At 46.5% G+C, this 17,971-nt stretch overlaps 2 protein-coding genes across 14 annotated transcripts in view; one reads left to right on the plus strand and one right to left on the minus strand.

Annotated features, from left to right (window-relative positions):
* The window catches only part of AREL1 (apoptosis resistant E3 ubiquitin protein ligase 1), a 24,186-nt gene extending 14,740 nt beyond the window's left edge, over positions 1-9,446 (minus strand). For 3 of the 13 annotated variants that reach the window (XM_087747310.1, XM_087747315.1, XM_087747319.1), the window contains exons 1-5: positions 9,323-9,439; positions 4,612-4,866; positions 3,375-3,434; positions 2,489-2,715; positions 571-808 (exon numbers count right to left, since the gene is read on the minus strand). In XM_087747310.1, the coding sequence (XP_087603436.1) occupies positions 571-808; positions 2,489-2,715; positions 3,375-3,390 (481 nt within the window). In that variant the 5' untranslated portion in view covers positions 3,391-3,434; positions 4,612-4,866; positions 9,323-9,439. Of the gene's footprint in view, positions 1-570; positions 809-1,359; positions 1,472-1,999; positions 2,191-2,488; positions 2,716-3,374; positions 3,435-4,611; positions 4,867-5,692; positions 8,434-8,491; positions 8,658-9,322 lie in introns of those variants that run through there. The other 10 variants (XM_087747313.1, XM_087747312.1, XM_087747314.1 and 7 more) reach the window with 10 other exon arrangements.
* FCF1 (FCF1 rRNA-processing protein) lies at positions 9,438-14,775 on the plus strand. Its single transcript, XM_087747324.1, has 8 exons — positions 9,438-9,509; positions 9,602-9,669; positions 9,856-9,927; positions 10,196-10,344; positions 10,780-10,852; positions 11,768-11,855; positions 12,306-12,400; positions 13,700-14,775. Exons 1-8 carry the CDS (start codon positions 9,507-9,509, stop codon positions 13,746-13,748), a joined length of 597 nt encoding a protein of 198 aa, XP_087603450.1. The 5' UTR covers positions 9,438-9,506; the 3' UTR covers positions 13,749-14,775.
* The last annotated feature ends 3,196 nt before the right edge of the window (positions 14,776-17,971 follow it).

Below are 17,971 nucleotides of genomic sequence, written 5' to 3' on the forward strand. Positions count from 1 at the left end.
ATACCTATGCAATGGAATGGAGGTACTTTCAATGAACATGCACATGAAATAGAAAAGATGCAGATTGGGTCAAAAAACAAAAGTAAAGGAAACAAATTTTAAAAGGCTAAAAAGGTATTGTTTTTAAAGAAGTGTATAATCAAAGGTAGCAACTGGTCCAGAAGCTTAAAGGGATAGAGTAGGGTATTCAAAAGGGGAAAAGAGTCAAATCATGACAGCATTTCCAATTCAGATACAAATAATTTGATACTTTCACAAAAGGCATTCTTTGCCTACTAGATGGATCATGAAGAAGTTGCTACAAGATGGAGAACATGACACAAGTGGTTAGGGAGTTTAAGCAGCACTAATGACTTATTCTGTAAGGCAGTTTCTATTTTGCCACATACTGGGAGTCACAAGTATGTTTTAGTCATGGGGCTACTGCTGGGATCTACACGTCAAGAGGAAAATGGTGAAGGGTAACCCTTTCCCTGTCACCTACCTATTTTAGCTGGAAACACATTTACCTAACTGCCTCCAATACCTCCAAATCTACTTTGAATCATTACAGGGCCACTTAGACCTTACCTGGCTGGAACACCTTGTAGTAGGGGCTGTAGGCCACATTCAAGCCACCAAGTTTTACAGTGATCTCGTATCTCCCAGCCCTGCGCACAGTGAAGGCCACTTTCACCACATTGGAATTAGGCTCCTGAAGAACTTCCTGGGTTACAGGAATATCAATTGCTAGCTCCACATGGCAGATGTGAACTCGCAGCCCCACAGGCCGGTGAGCAGGGAAAGGTTGCCCATTTTTATAGAATAACTGCATGGGAAATGGAGAAGTCCAGGTCAGCAAAAATATGCAGTGCACAGAGGAAGAGAAAGCAAGTCGCCTTGGGGAAACAAGGGCAAGAACCCCAGCTCAGCAAAGGAAAAAAAAATTAACAGCCAGCTCTGTCACACAGGCTGTGTTCTCCCAAGTGAACAGGGCACAAGTGGGCATTGAACAACCTCATTCTCTTTTGTGCTGGCGTTCAAATGAGTGCCCTGAAAAGAACATGCCTCTAGGCATTTCTTCTCTGCACTGTTAGTGCAATATCAGAACAGAAACCAAGAGAACCCACTATTGAAAGGAAAAAAGCAAAGCCACATCCTTTCAGAGAAACAAGCAGATCTTGTCCATTTGTACAGCTAAGCTCTGAAAAAGCTCTCCCCAACCTGTTACAGAAAACAGCGTGGAGAAGATGCTGACCTAATGAGCTGACCCAGTCTATACTGATAAGAAGCATCAGCATGAAAACAACATGTTAGATAAAATCACAGGCAGCTCAATCACAGAAGTGATCTGCCCGACAATTTCAGAAGGTAACATACCTCGATCGGTACTTCCTTAAAATGAAAGAATTGCACCGTGAAACCCTATGTGCATGCCTCTTCAAGAGCTGGCAGCTTGTGGGCCAGATCCTGCCTGCCATCTGCAATCAGCCTGCAGTCAGCAAAAGGTTACTATTATTCCCTGTTTCTAAATAAGGGGGGGGCGTGGGGCCTGAAGTAGTATGTATCTTGACTGTCAGTGAGAGAAACCAGTGCGTGCAACAGCTACTGTTGATGAATAAAGGGCTAAGCAAATGGGAGACAAGCATGAAGTGGAACGGCACATTGCTGGAGCTGCCATGAGTGAGAGTCAGTAAAGTGAAAGGAACAAATTTAAATAGCAGGAATAGAACAAGTCCCTTTCCCCTAAGCTCTTTTTCACTGCCTGCCCCAGAGTTAGGACTCCTCACCCTCAAGCAGAAGGGCTTTCCTTGCCTTCCCGGGAGGGATGGGTATGGCAACTTAGCTGAACCTTTCTTCTTATTTTGATACCCTTCTGGGTGGGGAGGGTGGGGCAGAAAGGTGGGCACATGAGCCCAGCAAAACCTGTTCAAACTTTTTCCACGTAGTTCCAAACTCTCAGTGTTCAGGCCCCTCACCCATCTTATTTGTATACTTGTCCCATTCCCCTAGAACTGGCCTTTTGGGATTGGAGGGAAACAAGAATTCTTCGCAGGCTTTTCCAGTTCAGACAGAATAACACTCAATTTTGGAGGAAAGGGGAGCAGCCATGAAGCTTTACAGCTCTTGGGTTGGTAAAATGCCCACTCCCACGCTCCCAACTTCAGCTGCACAACCAAAAGATAGCACCAAGTTTGTTGAAGGCAAGGCTCAGCCCACTCACTTCCCAGTAAAGGAAGCAGTAGATAGGACAAGCCTGGTCTCCTTCGGCTCTTCAGAGGATTCTAAAGAGAGGGAGATAAGATTTTAAGGAGTGCAAATCTCAGATATGCACTTACAAAGCTCTGCAACACAGTTACAGGGGGCAGAAGACATAAACAGATAGCTTTCCTACTCCTCTAAGTTACATCCAGCTTGGCCCCAACAAAAAACAGTAGAAGAGCCCATCCCTAACTCAGACGTCCGTTCCTGCCCCCAAAGCTCCATGGAAACAGAAATATTCCCTTACATGCACTCGGAAGGCCATGCTATGGCCCACCTCATAGGGCTCCTTCCAATCCCAGGAGATTTTGCAGGACCGGGGATCCAGGTAGTTGCCTCGCACGTAGTCATAAATAGTTCGCTCCCCTCGGCGTTCCCGGTCCTCATGCTGAAGGAAGCTGACTATACGTGCAGCAAGCTCAAAGAGGAACTTAATGGTGAAGAAGAAAGCTACCACAAATACCGTGATCCCACCTGCAGCAAGGAGAGAACAGAGGGTGGTTGCAGCAGCGTGGCTGAGTCAGGCACCAAAATCCCCTGTGCATCAGCCCAAGATGCTTTTATTAATGACATTCTACTCAACTGCAAATTAGGTGTTTAAGGCAGAAGCTATTGTGAGAACATTGATGGTTTGTGTTATGCTACAAGTAAGGTTAGAGAATAACAAGTCCCTTAAAACTCTGCAAATGACTGCAAACAGAGGAAATAGGTAAAGGTGGTACAGTCTCAGGTATGGCTAGCAGACATCCCAACAGAAGCACAGAATTCCCTTTGAGTTGCAAATTAAAACTACAGAGATTCCTTTAAGGGGAACAGTCATATAACCACACAACCCCTGCACATCACATTAAGACTGGATTAAGAAACATCATGGAGGCAACAACCCTGCACTAGTTCTCGAAAGAAAAAGTAAGGGGGGGACGGCTTAGGAATGAGGTCAATGGAAGGACTTTAGGAACAAGAAGAATGGCGCAGAGGCAAGTCTGCCAGGTGGAGGGCACAATGCGGGGTGACAGTAACTTCATGTTTGTTAGGTAGACTCTGAACTAACGTGAAAGCAGAGGCTTTCAGGAAACCCTTCTAAAGCCTACGGAGAGGTCAACAAATACAGTGGCAGCCTTTCCTTCACTTACCAATAATGTAAAACATCAGGTCCCTTCGGTGAGACACACAGCCGAGGATCACAGCTGCATCTAGAACACAAAATAGGCCAAGTCCAGTCCAATGACTCTTCCTCATACACACTGGCCTAAATTTAATCTATGATTCCTCAGACAAATACCTATCGATCATCCATCTTCCTCTCCAAGGACATCCCTAAAGCATTATTCCATAAGACTGTGAAATATGCAAACAGCACAGCATGCTACAAGGAACAGTTCTCCCTCCATTACAGATTCCCATTCAGATTCAGGGATCTAAAGGGACAACACATTATCCTCAGAAACCAGTGAGAGCAGGCTCTGGGTAATGCAAGGAGCAGCTACTTTTTGCAGGATCATCAACTTCAACAGCAGCGGCCAAAAGCCACTCATCTAAACTCTCACAACTACTTGCTTCTGCAAGTCACAAAGTTAACTTCTAGTCTGCCATGAAAGCACATCACAGAGCCACCACCAAAATGCACAGAAGCTGACCCTCAACCAGCAACCGTGGAAGAAAAAGCTATGGAATAAAAGGGTTGCAGACAAGACCATCCCCATTTGTTCAGAACAAAATCTTTCTAGGGCAGAGCTGAATCCATTTTTTGCCCTGTAACTCTACTACGGAAGGTATGAATGTAACTGGAAACCAGTCCCTCTGTATGTTCCTACTCACTTCTGCAAAGTGGAGCCTCGCCGCTGAAACTCTCACAGATCAACACACAAGCTAAAACCTTGGTACACTATTAAGATTACAGCAATTTTTAGAGAGACACCAATCAAGAATCAAGTTCTCACTGAGGGGAGCGCTAAACAAACATGTAGTAAAAAGACCACACCCAGAACAACAACATGCTGTTTGGTTGATAAGACGTAGCTGACAGATGGAAAAAGAGCAGCAGCAAGGAACGTGTGTGACAATTAAGACAAACAATTTGGCATACACTAATGCATACAATATAGCTCGCCGTGTCACCATTCAGTTAGTGAGAAGCTACATTGTGCATTCAAGCTGCTTTTTCTTTTTTTTTTTTTTTTTTTTTTAAACAAACACAAAAGGGGAGTTATTCATCAGTCATCTCAACAGCAGCAGCAATGGACATCAGCATGCAGAAAGCTTAAATGAGGTATTTCCCCCCAACAATAGCCATGACTTTCCAGCCCAGCAAATCCCCTTTGCTGGCCTCTACAGATATTCCATCCCTCCAACCAAAGTGCAATCACATACCTTTACACAAGTGCCCATGCTCTAAAAGCCAAAAGGGGGGTACCCATTCTTCAGCATCTTTCCTCTTTGTGCCCAACACTGGGGCAAACGTCAGCAAGAAGGGGCCATAGAGAAGATTGTCACAGAAACTCCTGGAACTTGCATCACAGAGTCACTGCTGAAAGGTGAGGAACTGAGCACAGCAATTTCTTCCTCTTTGTTGAAAAAGGTTGTCCTGCAATGCTGCTCCCTGTAGCCTGTCGTTTGCTAGCTTCCCTGGAAAAGGAAGAAAAGGAGAGAGAAAAGTTAGATCTCTCCACTGGTGTGGAAAAATCTCACAAGTAGAAACACGCAAGAGGTGTAAGATGCAAGAGTAGCACTAGATGTCAAATCCACAGGGGAGGTGCTATAAAGGTATCGCTGTTGACAAGGTGTGAGGCTTCACCAGATCCTCAACCTCCACCTGTCACAATCTCATTTCATTATAAGACCCCCTTGAAACTAGCAGGTTCAAGATGGAACAAAACACATCCTGCCTCCACAGGTTTCGTTGGCCTCATGGGTTTCATGGAGCAGCCAAGAACCTGTGTGCTATTCATGAGGAGTGCTAAGGATCAGGTACCACTTCAAGCCTTCATACCCCCTAAAATGCCATGTACTATTCTCGAACTGATTTTGCCCAGATCTAGAGGGCTATTTATAGTCAAGCCTAAAAAAAACAAAACAAAACCAAAAAAGCAACAAAACCGAAACAAACAAAACAAACAAACAAAAAAACAAAACAAACCCAACCAAAACTTTGAAAGTGCTTGGACCCCAAAGCAAACTAGATAATATTTTTTTGCTGCTGTTTTTTTTAGGTGTTCAGGAAACTAGTATCCTCATAAGGCATTTCAGTTTCAGCACCACTATCACTAAATTACAGTTTACTGTCAGGATTGAGATAAAAAAATAAAAATCTAACAGCAAAGATTGATGCAGCCCACAAAAAACAGGACATATGGCAGGAGAAAAGCCACAGAGCCTATACAGTCGGTATCGACTCATTCAGAACACAGATTACGTAAAGGAGCGACAATGAAATGAACATATCCAGGCTCACCACAGCAGCTGTCTGTAAAGAGAGTCACCTCTTCTGGGGATGTAAGTGATGTGCTCCTCCTGCCTGCCATACCACCGCCTCAGCTGCCACTTCCTCGTTACTCCTCCCTCATCCACCTTCCTCTTCAGATGTCTCCTACTTCCCTCTGTCCCAATAATCATAGAGATCCGGCTGCCTTTGCACACTTCCACTAAGCTTTCTAACTCATATGAAAACCGTCAGGTAAGTCTGTGCAGAGCTCTTTGATTGTGCTGCAGAAGCAGGCAGACTCTCGCTCTCTTTTTCTCCCCCACATCTCAAGGAAAATCCCACCCACTCAGCTATTTTCTTCTTTCCTCTGCTTGAGCGAACAATGTTGCAGTCCCCAGGGCACAAGTTCTCATTCTCCTCCTAGATGAAGCTTCAGGTTTCTAAACTCATATCTCTGTGCATTAAGAATCACAGACCCAGCAATTTCCTTGATATTTTAGTCCCTTCACAGTACACATCCAAGATGTCATTGAAATGTATGGTCCTTAATGCCCACGTGTCTGTGCTACAAATGCCTGGTTGAAACTCTGCTCCAGCTTGGCCTGACTGTGGAAGGTGTGTGGCTCCTCCCCACGCAGCTGAGGAATTTCACAGAAACTTATCAATGTTTGGGAATCTATGAGATCTCCCTCTAGCACCTTACAGAACCAGCCTCTTCATGTCACTGAAAAAACATCAACACAAAACCGGCACCATGGGTTCACCTACCCAAGGTATTTCTGCCTCAGTCCATACCTCTCTCCCTTCTGTAAAGCATACCCCAAGTCACACAGCCTCTCTCCCGAAAGTATAAAAAGAGAAAGACACATCATTTCAACTGCAAGGGTTTTTAAGTCAATTGAAGCCCGAGTCTCTTGATCTGGGTTGCAGAATTCCAGAGCTCGCTGGACACACGGAATTAGTTACGCCCCTCAATCAGCACAGCAACTTCTCATTTTATTATCTCTACATGAAGTGGTAAGCAAGACACCAAGACAGGTGGATGCCAGAGATGAAGTGGCTGTCATACAGTCAACTTCCCTCTATCATACACGCTGCCAGCAGCTTTAAGGATGCTCTTGCAGCTGGGATGCATTGGGGTAAAGAACCTAGTTGCGAGTAGCTGGTATCCAGGATATGTTGCCACTCACTTATCAGAATGCAGATCTAAATTAAAATAGTATCTGTGCTAAGAACTGCCAGCTAACAATCTGGGAAACGAATTATGAAAATCAGCAATATAAGGTGCCATCATAGCTAGGCTGGAAAAAAAAAATGCTGAATTGTCTGACAGGTCTTAGTGATTTTGATCCAAGGACAGAGCAAGCAATGGTCTCCTGCCATCTACAGGGAAAATGGGGATTTGGAAAGCTTCACCTTGGTTTGACTCAAGGAGAAATACTGGCATAATCAGGATAGACAACATGGAATCATAAAATAAACTATATCAGTGCCGTTGCTTCTCTCAAGTCAGAAAGAAAGGCCAGTAATAGGAACACATTTTGTTTGTATTACTGCTGCTGCGAAGCCAAGGCAAAGCTCCAGAAGGAAGCACAAGCATAGCTGCACATACAAAAGGAACTGTAACACAGTGATGGCATATTCGTGTGGCTACAGCTACAAAGCCAGCTGGGGCCAGGCTATACAGAACTGATTTACTGAGGTCCTAGGAAATCTGTTGTGACTCTTGGTTTTTTGGGGCACTGATAAATTTAACTTCCTTTCTTCTCTCCCTTGACAAGTTCCAAAATTAAGAAGAAAGATGGGTTTAAAACCTTTCTGCAGCTTGATGCTACCTCATCCAACCAAGACAAGAACACCCTTCATCTCCAAGCGGAATGTCCTCTCGATCCAGGTGCACAAATGTCCACCACCAACAGCCAGTGCATCTCACGCCACACACAAGATGACAATTCTCCTCTGAGTGAAAAGGCACAGTATTTTCTCACACTAAATAAAGCACAGACAAACCAACAAACAGGAATGCCCATGGGAACCTAACTTTAAAATACACCCACAGAAGACTGAAGAGTCAGCTCAAAAGGCACTGAGCAGGCTCCAGTATCAGCTGTCAAGGACAAAAGCCACATCAATGGCCAGTGCGCATACAAAACAGTCATTCTCCTGTCAGGGCTGTAATCTGTCATATGCATTTACACACAAGCCAAATAAAATAGCGACAACAGGAAAAAAAAAAACCAAAACGTGGGAGACCTTTGCCAACTGCCTAAGTCTAAGGACTTTTCATCACAACTGAACCACCACCAGGGCTGTGAGCTCCTCCCGTCCTCCTCAAACACAGCAAGCCAGCCAGATGGCAACTTTCAGGCAAGTCTCATCTTGACACCAGATCTGCTTCCCAAGCCAGGACAACACGCAGCCACTTGCCACCCTACACACCCACAGGGAAAGCAGATTGCCCCCTTCCTCCTCGATTATTTCCTTCACCCGAACCACGCGGGTCACCTAAGCAGCTCCACCAACTGCGTTTCCTCAATCAACAATTAAGCCTGGCACGATCACCCAGGCAGAAAGTTCAGCCCTGGTTTCCCTAATTCTCCTTCCAGCCTAGTTTTCTTCCTTGTTGTTGGAGGCTCACTCACAGTTCTACTGAAGCCAGCACTTCAGGAAGAAACTCCTGAATAGCACTTCACTGGCTGCATAGATGCTTTTTCTGACCACCACACCAGATAAAACCGGCTGCACACGGAAGATACCAACAGCTACAAGTTCTCGCTAATCCCAGAAGCTTGCACAAGAAAGATAACAACAGGGAGGCCTGTCTCTCACCTTGCCCTGCACAGGGCACTAGAAACCAAGTGCCCGGGACTAGGCCAAGAGCTTGGAGAATATTTCCTTACATGTGCAGAAAAGAAATTTTGGGTCCGACTGCACCATTACGGCCGCAGAAAGCCCAGCTGCCAGCATGCTCCTTTGCCAGGACTTCAGGTCACAACTGTTGGTAAGAACGACAGATAGGGACAACCCGCTGCTTTTCACGGAGCAGCTCACGAGCTGGAGCGCAGCAAAGCCAGCATTACGTTAATTCTTCAAAGCACGCCAGCCCCGCAGGATCAAGAAAGGGGGCAGGGGACCTCCGTAACCTCCCGGCTCCGCTAAACAGAAGAGATCGGGGTGCTGCGGTTCCCCCTCCGGCCCGCACCGGCTGCGGCTCGGCGGGGCCACCAAGCCCCGCGGCCTGCACGCAGGCGCCGGCCCCCCCAACCCACCCGGCCTGACACCGACCGCGCCGTGCAAACGGCACGGCCCAACCAAAAGGGAAAGCCGGAGGCGGCCCCGCCAACCCTCCCCGCTCACCGGGAGCCCCGGCCCCGCCGCGGCCCTCCCGGGGCGGCCGCCCGCCGCCGGCAGAGCGGGGACCCCCGCCGCGGTAGCACCGGGCCTGCCAGCGGCAGCGGCGGGGCGGCCCCCAGCACGGGGGCCCCGGGCCGGCAGCGGCGCCGCCCGCGTCCCTCCCGCGGCCGGACCGGACCCGGCCGGGCCGGGCCACCCCGGGGGGACGCCCGAGCAACGGCGGGGCGGCCGGGCCGCAGCTCCCTCGCCCCGCCCGAGCCCGCCCCGCTCCCCCCAGGCGCGGGAGGGGGCGGGGAGCGCCGTTACCAAGGGCTCCGGCGGCGGCCGCGGCGTCGGGCCCCCTCCTGCGCGCGACCAGCGCGGGCTCCCGCAGCCCGGTGCTGGCGGCCGGAAGTGACGCCACCCACGGACCTTCCCAGTGAGGCGGGGCGCAGTGACGCGTCGTGGCGGCACCGGAAGTGGCGGCAGCGGCGGCGGCGGCAGAGGCAGCATGGTGAGCGGGGAGCGGGCCGGGGCGGGGCGGGGGGCCGGCCGGACCGGGGTCTCTCCCCGGCTCATGGCGGCTGCGTGTCCGTCTCCCTGCAGGGGAAGCAGAAGAAGGCGCGGAAGTACGCGGTCATGAAGCGCATGATCAGCCTCCGGGACCAGCGCATGTGAGTGTGGCCGCGGCTGGGCCCGGCCCCGGAGCCGGCTGGGCGGGGCGGGGCGGGGCCGGGCCGGGCCGGGCCGGGCCGGCCGGTCCCCTGTCCCGCTCGGGAGGGATCCCGGCCCAGGCCGCTCCGCCGCTGGCCGCCCTTCCCTGTCGCCCCCCCGCCAGGAGTGCCTGTGTTTCCTTGCAGTAACGAGAAGGAGCGGGCGAAAGCCCGCGTGAAGAAGAAGGAGGACCCGAGTGCCATCAAGGAGCGGGAGGTGTAAGTGCTGCCGACGCTTTGGGGAGGAGGGCAGGCCGGGCGCGCTGCAGGCCGCAACCAAGGGCATTTCTGGGCAAAGCTGTCGGAGCAGGACATGGTGCCCCAAACCGAGGGGGCCTGGGAGGCGGCGGGAGGCCGGACAGGCCAGCCTCCCACGCTGCCCTGTGTTGTTTCTGCTCATTGCCTGTCCTCCATTCTGTGCAAGTTGTAGGATTGGATATGTTGTTAATTGCAAGTAACTGATTGGAATTCTTTGTCTTCCCAACAGCCCCCAGCATCCCTCTTGCTTGTTCTTCCAGTATAATACGCAGCTGGGCCCCCCTTATCACATCCTGGTTGACACTAACTTCATCAACTTCTCCATCAAGGCCAAGCTGGACCTAGTGCAGTCAATGATGGACTGTCTCTACGCCAAGTGTGAGTGTCGCAGCTTCTTCTGGCTCACGTAGTGCCACAGTGTGCTCGTGATGTGCTTTATCGGCCCCATATCAATAGCTGAGGATAACGGAAATCTTGTAAAAAAGACACGTGCTAGAATCATCGAGCTCATTGTTCATGGCTGTGGTAACACTGGAACTGTCTTTGGTTTCAGTTAAGCAACAGTCTTAAATGCTAATGTCAACAAAGGTAAAGCACTAATAACTTAAATATCTAAATTACCATGGCATGGTCGCACTCAGTGGCTCTGCATTTCGTTGCTTTGCAACCTTATCCGTTTTCATAAGTTTAAAACTGTAAGTAAGATGTTACAGAATGCCATGACAGTTAACTGTTCCTGGGCACGTGGGCAGTACTGAAGGGGTCTGTAAAGAAATACTGCTTGGTTTTAATATGGGCTTTTTTTGCATGTAGGTATTCCATGTATCACAGATTGTGTAATGGGTGAAATTGAGAAGTTAGGACAGAAGTACCGTGTGGCATTAAGGTAGGTGCAGGGTGTTCTCTGTTTCTAGAACTTAATGTTTTAATATAAATAAAGGAAAAGCACTTTCCATGACGGCGCCCTTGCACTAGAGGGTTGTTAGGTTGTTGCAGAGTCCCAAACTTGGTTTTGTTTCTCTGGCTGTATGAGATCAGTACAATGGCTCGAGTTTTAGATTAATTTTTAAAAACTAAATGCTAGGTATGAGTGCACAATATTGATCTGTAAATCTTTGTTTCCCCCTAAGACTTTCAAAATAGCACTTCCTCTTGTTTCTGAAAATATATATAGATTTTTTTTTTTTTAATTATAGAAACTTCTAAAGATAAAGAAACGACCCAAGTCTTATGGAACCTCATGTTATTGCTGTAGGAGTAGGTAGCATGTACTGATAATCTAGAGCCAAGTTATTGTGTGATCTGTACAAAACTAATCCAATGTAGTTCGTGCTCTCCAGACGTACCAGTCAGATGCATTATTCTTTACTTTTTATTTTGTCCCGTTATGTTGTAAAGTTTCCAAGTGCATCCCCTAAACAGCTTTGACGTTCCCCTTCAGAGAGGAGGTGAAGTGTTGCTATATGCATGGTACGAAAGATCAGATACTAGAAGTTCTAGTTCTGCCCACAGATAACTTGTTTCAAATGACTTTGTTAGGCAAGAGCCTAACATTGTGGGGATCTTGAACCCAACTAACAAGTACTAAGAAATACTTAACCTATAATAATTAGCCAGACAAATTGCATTCTTTTGCTCCTCATTTCAACTGAGTGTTGTGTACCATTTGCTCCATCTCTTCAGCCCTTGTTCTGAGAATAACATGCTGCATATCATAGAAAGGGGTGTTCCTGTTCCTCCATACTGTGTTACTGTACGCTCTGGTCTGATTGCTGTGATGCTGCCTTGTATGTCCCCACAGAATTGCCAAGGACCCTCGCTTTGAACGCTTGCCATGTATGCACAAAGGGACCTACGCAGATGACTGCTTGGTACAGAGGGTCACTCAGGTATTTCTGTTTCTGAACTCTTCTATACTGTGCTAACATACTAAAAATTCCTGAGCCCTCCTAGTTACTGATGACTTAAATTTCCCACAGAGTAACTGTAAAATCTCACTAAGGGGCAGTTTCAGTCCCTAGCACAACTTTATTTGAAGCAAGGTGTACTCTTCCCTGAGCGTTCTTGTTGTATAGGACAGCATCAAGGAGCACTGAGGATGGGACAGCTGCCAGCCGGAAAGGCTGGACAGACTTTGGATGTTTCTATGAGTCTATTTTGACAAGCGGAAGGATGTTGCTAGTCTGCTGTGGAGTTCTGTACAAGCCCTAGTCATGCCTCGCTAAGGTCTCATAGGCCACTTGTGTTAAATGAGCTCACTGAATAGAAGCTTTTGCTCAGCTTTGTCTCTTTTCTGTGGGTTCACTGGTGTTGAATCTGACTCGCCTCTTTTTTTGCAGCACAAATGTTACATTGTGGCCACGGTGGATAAAGAGCTCAAGCGGAGAATACGAAAAATCCCTGGAGTGCCTATAATGTATATCTCCAGGCACAGGTAAGGGACCTCTGGCAGGGAGGAGCACTGCCTGGCAGAATCCTTGTCCGACAGGGACTCTCACTGTGTACTTCTCTCCTGCATTGTCTGTAGTGCAGGTTGCAGTAAAGGGCCTAGTGTTTGCACAAAAGTAGAAGTACGCCTGCTGGTGGGAAGAGGCTGGTCACAGACCCACTTCTATTGCAGTCTACAGGTTCATTTGCTTTTACCTGGAAAACTAGTTTCCGTGAGGCCAGTGTTTTCATAGATCAGTTGTGCTTAGCAGCAGCAGCACTACCAGGCAATGCACTCTACAGGTTCTTGAGGAAAAGAACCATTCTTGTTCCGTATTCTGTTTGGTAGCTTTGTGTACCCTCAGCTAAGAGATTGAATTTGCTTCTTAGATAAAAAACAAACCAACTCAGAAGGGTGCTACTGCAGCAATTTCAATGCAACAGATTTTCCCAGTATCAGTGAGTACTGGCTCACTTTATTTTTTTTTTTATATGCAATAGGACCAGTGATCTACTGTAAAAACATTTGCTTAAATTCATTTTCTGTTCCTTCCAAAGCATTCGCAGAGCCTAGACTAAGACGACTTTACTCACCGCTGTCATATCCGGTGTTTTAATATTTCTTCTACATAATGTACAGCCCAGAAGATTTATCTTGCATAGAAGCTATGCCAAATTGTTTCACAGTGTGGTAGATATGTTCAGTAGCATGGTAAGGAGAGAAGTCAGGACGTGGAGTGAAAAGCGCTGAAGTCTTCAGATGGGATGGGAGAGATACTGGAAAGGAGGCAGTTGTGCTCGCAGTGGAGACAGTGAGTCTAGTAATATGCAGACAGACCAGTATGTCAGAAATGAGGAGGTTGATTGCTATAAATATGTAAAGTCTTAACTGATCTATAATTAGAACATGGCTCAGAAGATTCTTCTCTCAAAACATCTTTGCCCCTTATTCACTGTGGCTATGAATCGTAAGTTGAATGGCCAAATTTTTATTCTCCACAGTGGTCTGCTCTTAAACCCTAAGTCAGAAACAAAAACCTTCTTACAAAACCACCATTTTTTTCTTCTTTGGAGATGGTGAGCTTTTGAGATGCCTGATTTCTGAGTTTGAGGTAAAGGATAACAGCAACCTTACGAAGGCTTTTCACTTTCGGAAGTAATATTTTTCTTCCTGGAGATCTGAGCTGCAGAGAGAAATGCAACAAAGCTTCTTGCTGTTCAGTCTGCCTGTAAGCCTGTTGCTGCATGGGGAGGGGAGCAATGTGAAGTAGGTTGTCTTCATAGGTTTCCCCTCTTTCTTTCTCAGATACAATATTGAGAGGATGCCAGATGATTATGGAGCTCCTCGATTTTAACCTGTCCAGCCAAGCCGTTGATGCCAGGATAAGGGTTCTTCTGGTTCCAATCCTCCTGCTTTCTTTTTTGCTGGGACTCTGCTCATAGGACTGTGGGTGACATTGGACTGACTTCATAGCCTTGATCTTCGAAGAAAAAGCTACTTGGAAGAGCCTGTTTTTATTCATCCTTGTTCTGACTTGTTCTGATTACCTATAGCTGGGAGAAGCATATGGAAGAGAGAGTATGGCAGTGCCCAGAACATGCCTAACTCCCTCTTCATTGGCATCATTGGAAAAAGTGATTTCAGCATTCTGAATTAAATATTGGTGATGCAACTCTGGCTGAGAATGAAACCACAGAAATTTTAGGAGTTTCTTATTGCTGCAGTGCAGCAGGACAAGCATTCCTCTGGGAAACTCCCTTACACCTGTCCCACGAACAAATTGGAATCTACATTCTGGACAAAAGCCGTCAGATCTGCACCAGCTGGCGTGCCTTCTCTGGCCTAGTGGTCTGGAAGATTTTAATTGAGAATTGATGGGCTTTTATTCAACTGTACAGTGAATGAAGTTGGGTTAAGTGTCCTGCTCAGATTCCTGTGTCTGTACTGGGTTAGCTGGCAGCTTGGTGCTTTTGCTTATACGCAGAGTGATGGCGGGAGGGCAGGGTTGGGTCGGGACAGACCTCTCCCTCTTGTTTGCTTGGCACCTATGCACCTCAAAGCCTTATCCCTTCCGTTAGGTGTCAGAGAACAGGAGGAAGTTATCAGACTTTGACAGGAAGGTGTCAAACTGTGAAAGGTATTAACATGGGCTGGGAGCAGAGTAGGTGGGGGGAATTGGAGCAATGGCTGCGGATCAAGAGAGTCTCACAGAGACCTGCAGCATTTGCTGCAGGGAAGGAAGTGGTCAGAGGAGAGAGGGAAAAGAGATCATTAAGCCACATGGAGAAGTGCAGTGGAAAAAATATTTCAAAGCCGTAACTTTGCATTCTCATATCTTCTCCATTACTCTTTAAATTTAGCAATAAAATTTGCTCTTCTGATCTCTGCTCTACGGTGAGAATTGTCTTAAGACTGAGAGGCAAGAGACAATATGAGGGTCACCAGGGGCTAACACGCCGTAAGCGTGCTTCCTGGCCAAAATGCTGGAGTTGGGGTATAGTAAAGGGGGAGACTGAAACCTTACATTCTTGGTATAATTAAGAACATTTCCAAACTTTAATAGAGCTTTTATCCTGTAGTGCCTTACGCTGGTCCAGGCTGCAGAGAATAGCTGAACTCAGATGTCTGTATGCTGGGCAGCATACAGCGAGGATACGACCTCTCCTCTGCCCTCCTCTGCACTTCCTGTCCTTGGGAAATGCCCTGACGTGCCAATAGCGTTCTTGCTAGCACCCTGCCTCTACAGATATTGCAGGAAACTTTGGGAACACATCAGTCTTACTCCACGTACTATCTCTTTGCTTGCTGCAGGCTCACCTACTAAACTCATCCCTGAAATAACAGCATACTGACACTTTCAAAACATGGCCCCTTCCAATCTATCACAATTGAAGTTTATCGTCTTCACCTCCAGCCAGGAAGAGGGTAGCCAACAACCCTGAGATTTTACACTTGGAATATAATTGTACATTTCAAAAATAATATGCTTAGTTTTCTTCTCTCAATCCAAGTCACATTTCTTTAAGCTAAATGTTTAAGTATTGCCGTGTACACTTGAAGACCATGTTTAGTCAAATGAGGACTGAGAAACAGTTGTAGGATTAGATCTGTGTAACTTGGTTTTCAGAATAATTTAGTTTTGAAAGACTTCTTCAAGTACAGAGTTAACTAAAATTGTTCCTGTGCAAATAACTTCACTTGAATTAACCTAAATTGAAGGAGACTGGAGAAGAAAGAAATGGACGCTCATGGTAATATTGATAGAAGTCTTTCTGGTGCTGGGGAAGAGGTCAAAGGCACAGCAACGTGATGGATTTGGGGAATGTCTGCCTGCCAGCAGAATGCCTGTTGGAGGGACTTAACAAAAATATATGTACGTAGCATGAACTGTGGGTAGGAATCAAAGGAAATGTGCCTATTTGCCAAAGTCGTCTACTCCTTAAATTAACATTACTTGTAATCTGCCTTGCTTGTTTTAGTAACAGGAGCAGGAACCTGGAATAGGCATAAGGCAATTCCTAAAGAAGTGTTAAGAGGGTTGGAGGATGAGCAGCAGGGAGAAAGCATTGGCAGTGAGCAAACCCATCAGGAAATTTTCATAAATTGAGTATAACTGGCAAGACAGAAAAACTTGGGTATTAACTCAACGAGCCTGGTCAGAAGAGAAACACAGGACAGGAAGGGACCACCTGAGTTATCGAGTGCTTCCCCTGCAGTCCCAGGGAACCTGTGTACCAGACACTTCATTCACAGGGAAGTATTTACTCCATGCACACCATGGCATCCCAGCCTCAGATCCAACTTAGAGTATGTCAAAGGAGGAAAGATCGTTATCTGTGTAACAGGAAAGAGTTTAGTAAGTGAGAATGCTTTGATGTTCCTATGAATGCAGAACTCTGCCAGTCCAAACCAGAAGAGAAATTCCTTCCTGACCCAACTCTGGCAGTTGGTTTAAACCTGCACACGAGTTAGATATCAAACAGATGCCTGCAATGTTTCTCAGTAACTCTCGGGAATCCAGCCTCCCCCCTAACATCCTGTCTCTTGCTGTAGCCAGTTTCCATAGCTTCAGAAGACAGAGAAAACAATCAGAAAAGCCACAAAAAGAAGGTCTGAAGTTATGCAAAGAATGGGAGAAAATAATTTCTGTTCCTTTCTGGGGGCCACCAGAAGGCCCAAGATTGCTGCAGCGTTACCACCAGATGAAGTGAAGAAACTTAAGCTGCTGATCTAAGATGTGACACAGGTTAATTGAGGGATAACTAAAATGTGGTAGAATAGCATTTAGAAGCAGGAAGAGCATGAGCTATTTAAAAAATTAATTAAAACCAGCATGCTGACATACATTAATGTTACAGACTGTAAAAGAATAAGAGGGCATAATGTAGACTTAACGGGGTTGCTTTAGGACAAGGTAACATTGGGTAAAGCCAATGTATCTTGGCTGGCAGGAGTCAACTCTACTGCTGCCCAAACCAGATTTGGGTATTGACAAAAGCATCTGTCAAATTATTTGGAAGTTAACACGCTGGCCTCCTCAATGTAGGCTGGAAAACAATTGCTGCTGAAAATGGTTGAGTACATGTATTTCTTCATAAGGGAAGTAACAGGTTTCTTCAGAATATTGAGTAACCACAACAAACAGCAAGAATATTGGTAGAGACCTGCTTGCAGGAAATAACCTTGAGTAAACTGATCACAAGCGAACTCACTTTGAGTGAATTGATCAGGAGCATAAATCCAAGGATGTTTGCAACAGGAATTCCCTATTTTGAAAGGACAGACTTTTGAAAGCTTAGTCAGTGAGTAAACTGGCCCAAAGAGCTTGGGGATATAAATGTTAAGTATGTGTACAATGTGGAGGAGATGAGGGCTGAAAGTACAAGTGCTATCTGGAAGTCGTATTCACTGCAAGAGAAATCTTAGAGGAGCATCCACCTAGACGGAAAAGGTTCAATAATCACCTCTAGGTGAAAAGAAAGGATATTAAAGAATAGAAAAGACACTCCTATGTGTATTAAATTAATTAAGATAGTTTTCTTAAATATTTGAATCTCGTAACTTGAGTTCACTCTCTACTTGAAGCTTTTCTTGTAGATTCATGGTGTTTTCACCTCTGTGAATTCCTTGGAATTTAACAACTGAAAGCAAAGTCCAGCTTTTCCAGCAGAGAGGACAAAGATGTTTTTTCTACCTAACAATCTGGTTTTCCTGATTTTTCTCCTGACTGAAAAGTCTTTAGACTTTTCCTCCAACACCTGCCTTTGTCTGCTGGCCCGGGATCCTTGATTCAGCAGCCATGAACAAGAGATTGAACATGAGAATAATTGCTCGGGTTTTCTCTATTTGGGAAGGAGGGCAAGCAGTGAGACGCCACGGCGCTGGTGCACTGCTGACCTAAACAGTAGCCACTAGGCTTCGCTGCTTGGCTACTAGAACTCACACGCACAAGCCCTCGGGCCTTTTCTCTGCAATGGGAGTTCAGCACTTTGCATAAATCTTTGCTAACTGGCTGCAGAACGTATTTGTATGTTTAACTCATACTTCAGTGTGGGAAGAGAGAAACTCAAGAAAAAA

Source organism: Nipponia nippon, unplaced genomic scaffold (assembly GCF_047370975.1).
Source record: "Nipponia nippon isolate SJK-2023a ecotype South Korea unplaced genomic scaffold, ASM4737097v1 scaffold_11, whole genome shotgun sequence".
In the NCBI taxonomy this organism is placed as follows: Eukaryota; Metazoa; Chordata; class Aves; order Pelecaniformes; family Threskiornithidae; genus Nipponia; species Nipponia nippon.

What these genes read in the sequence shown, in the direction of transcription:
- FCF1 (XM_087747324.1), top strand. An exon ending in TGGTACAGAGGGTCACTCAG is followed by an intron (nt 11,856 to 12,305) that starts GTATTTCTGTTT and finishes CTTTTTTTGCAG; the next exon opens with CACAAATGTTACATTGTGGC. An exon ending in ATGTATATCTCCAGGCACAG is followed by an intron (nt 12,401 to 13,699) that starts GTAAGGGACCTC and finishes TTTCTTTCTCAG; the next exon opens with ATACAATATTGAGAGGATGC.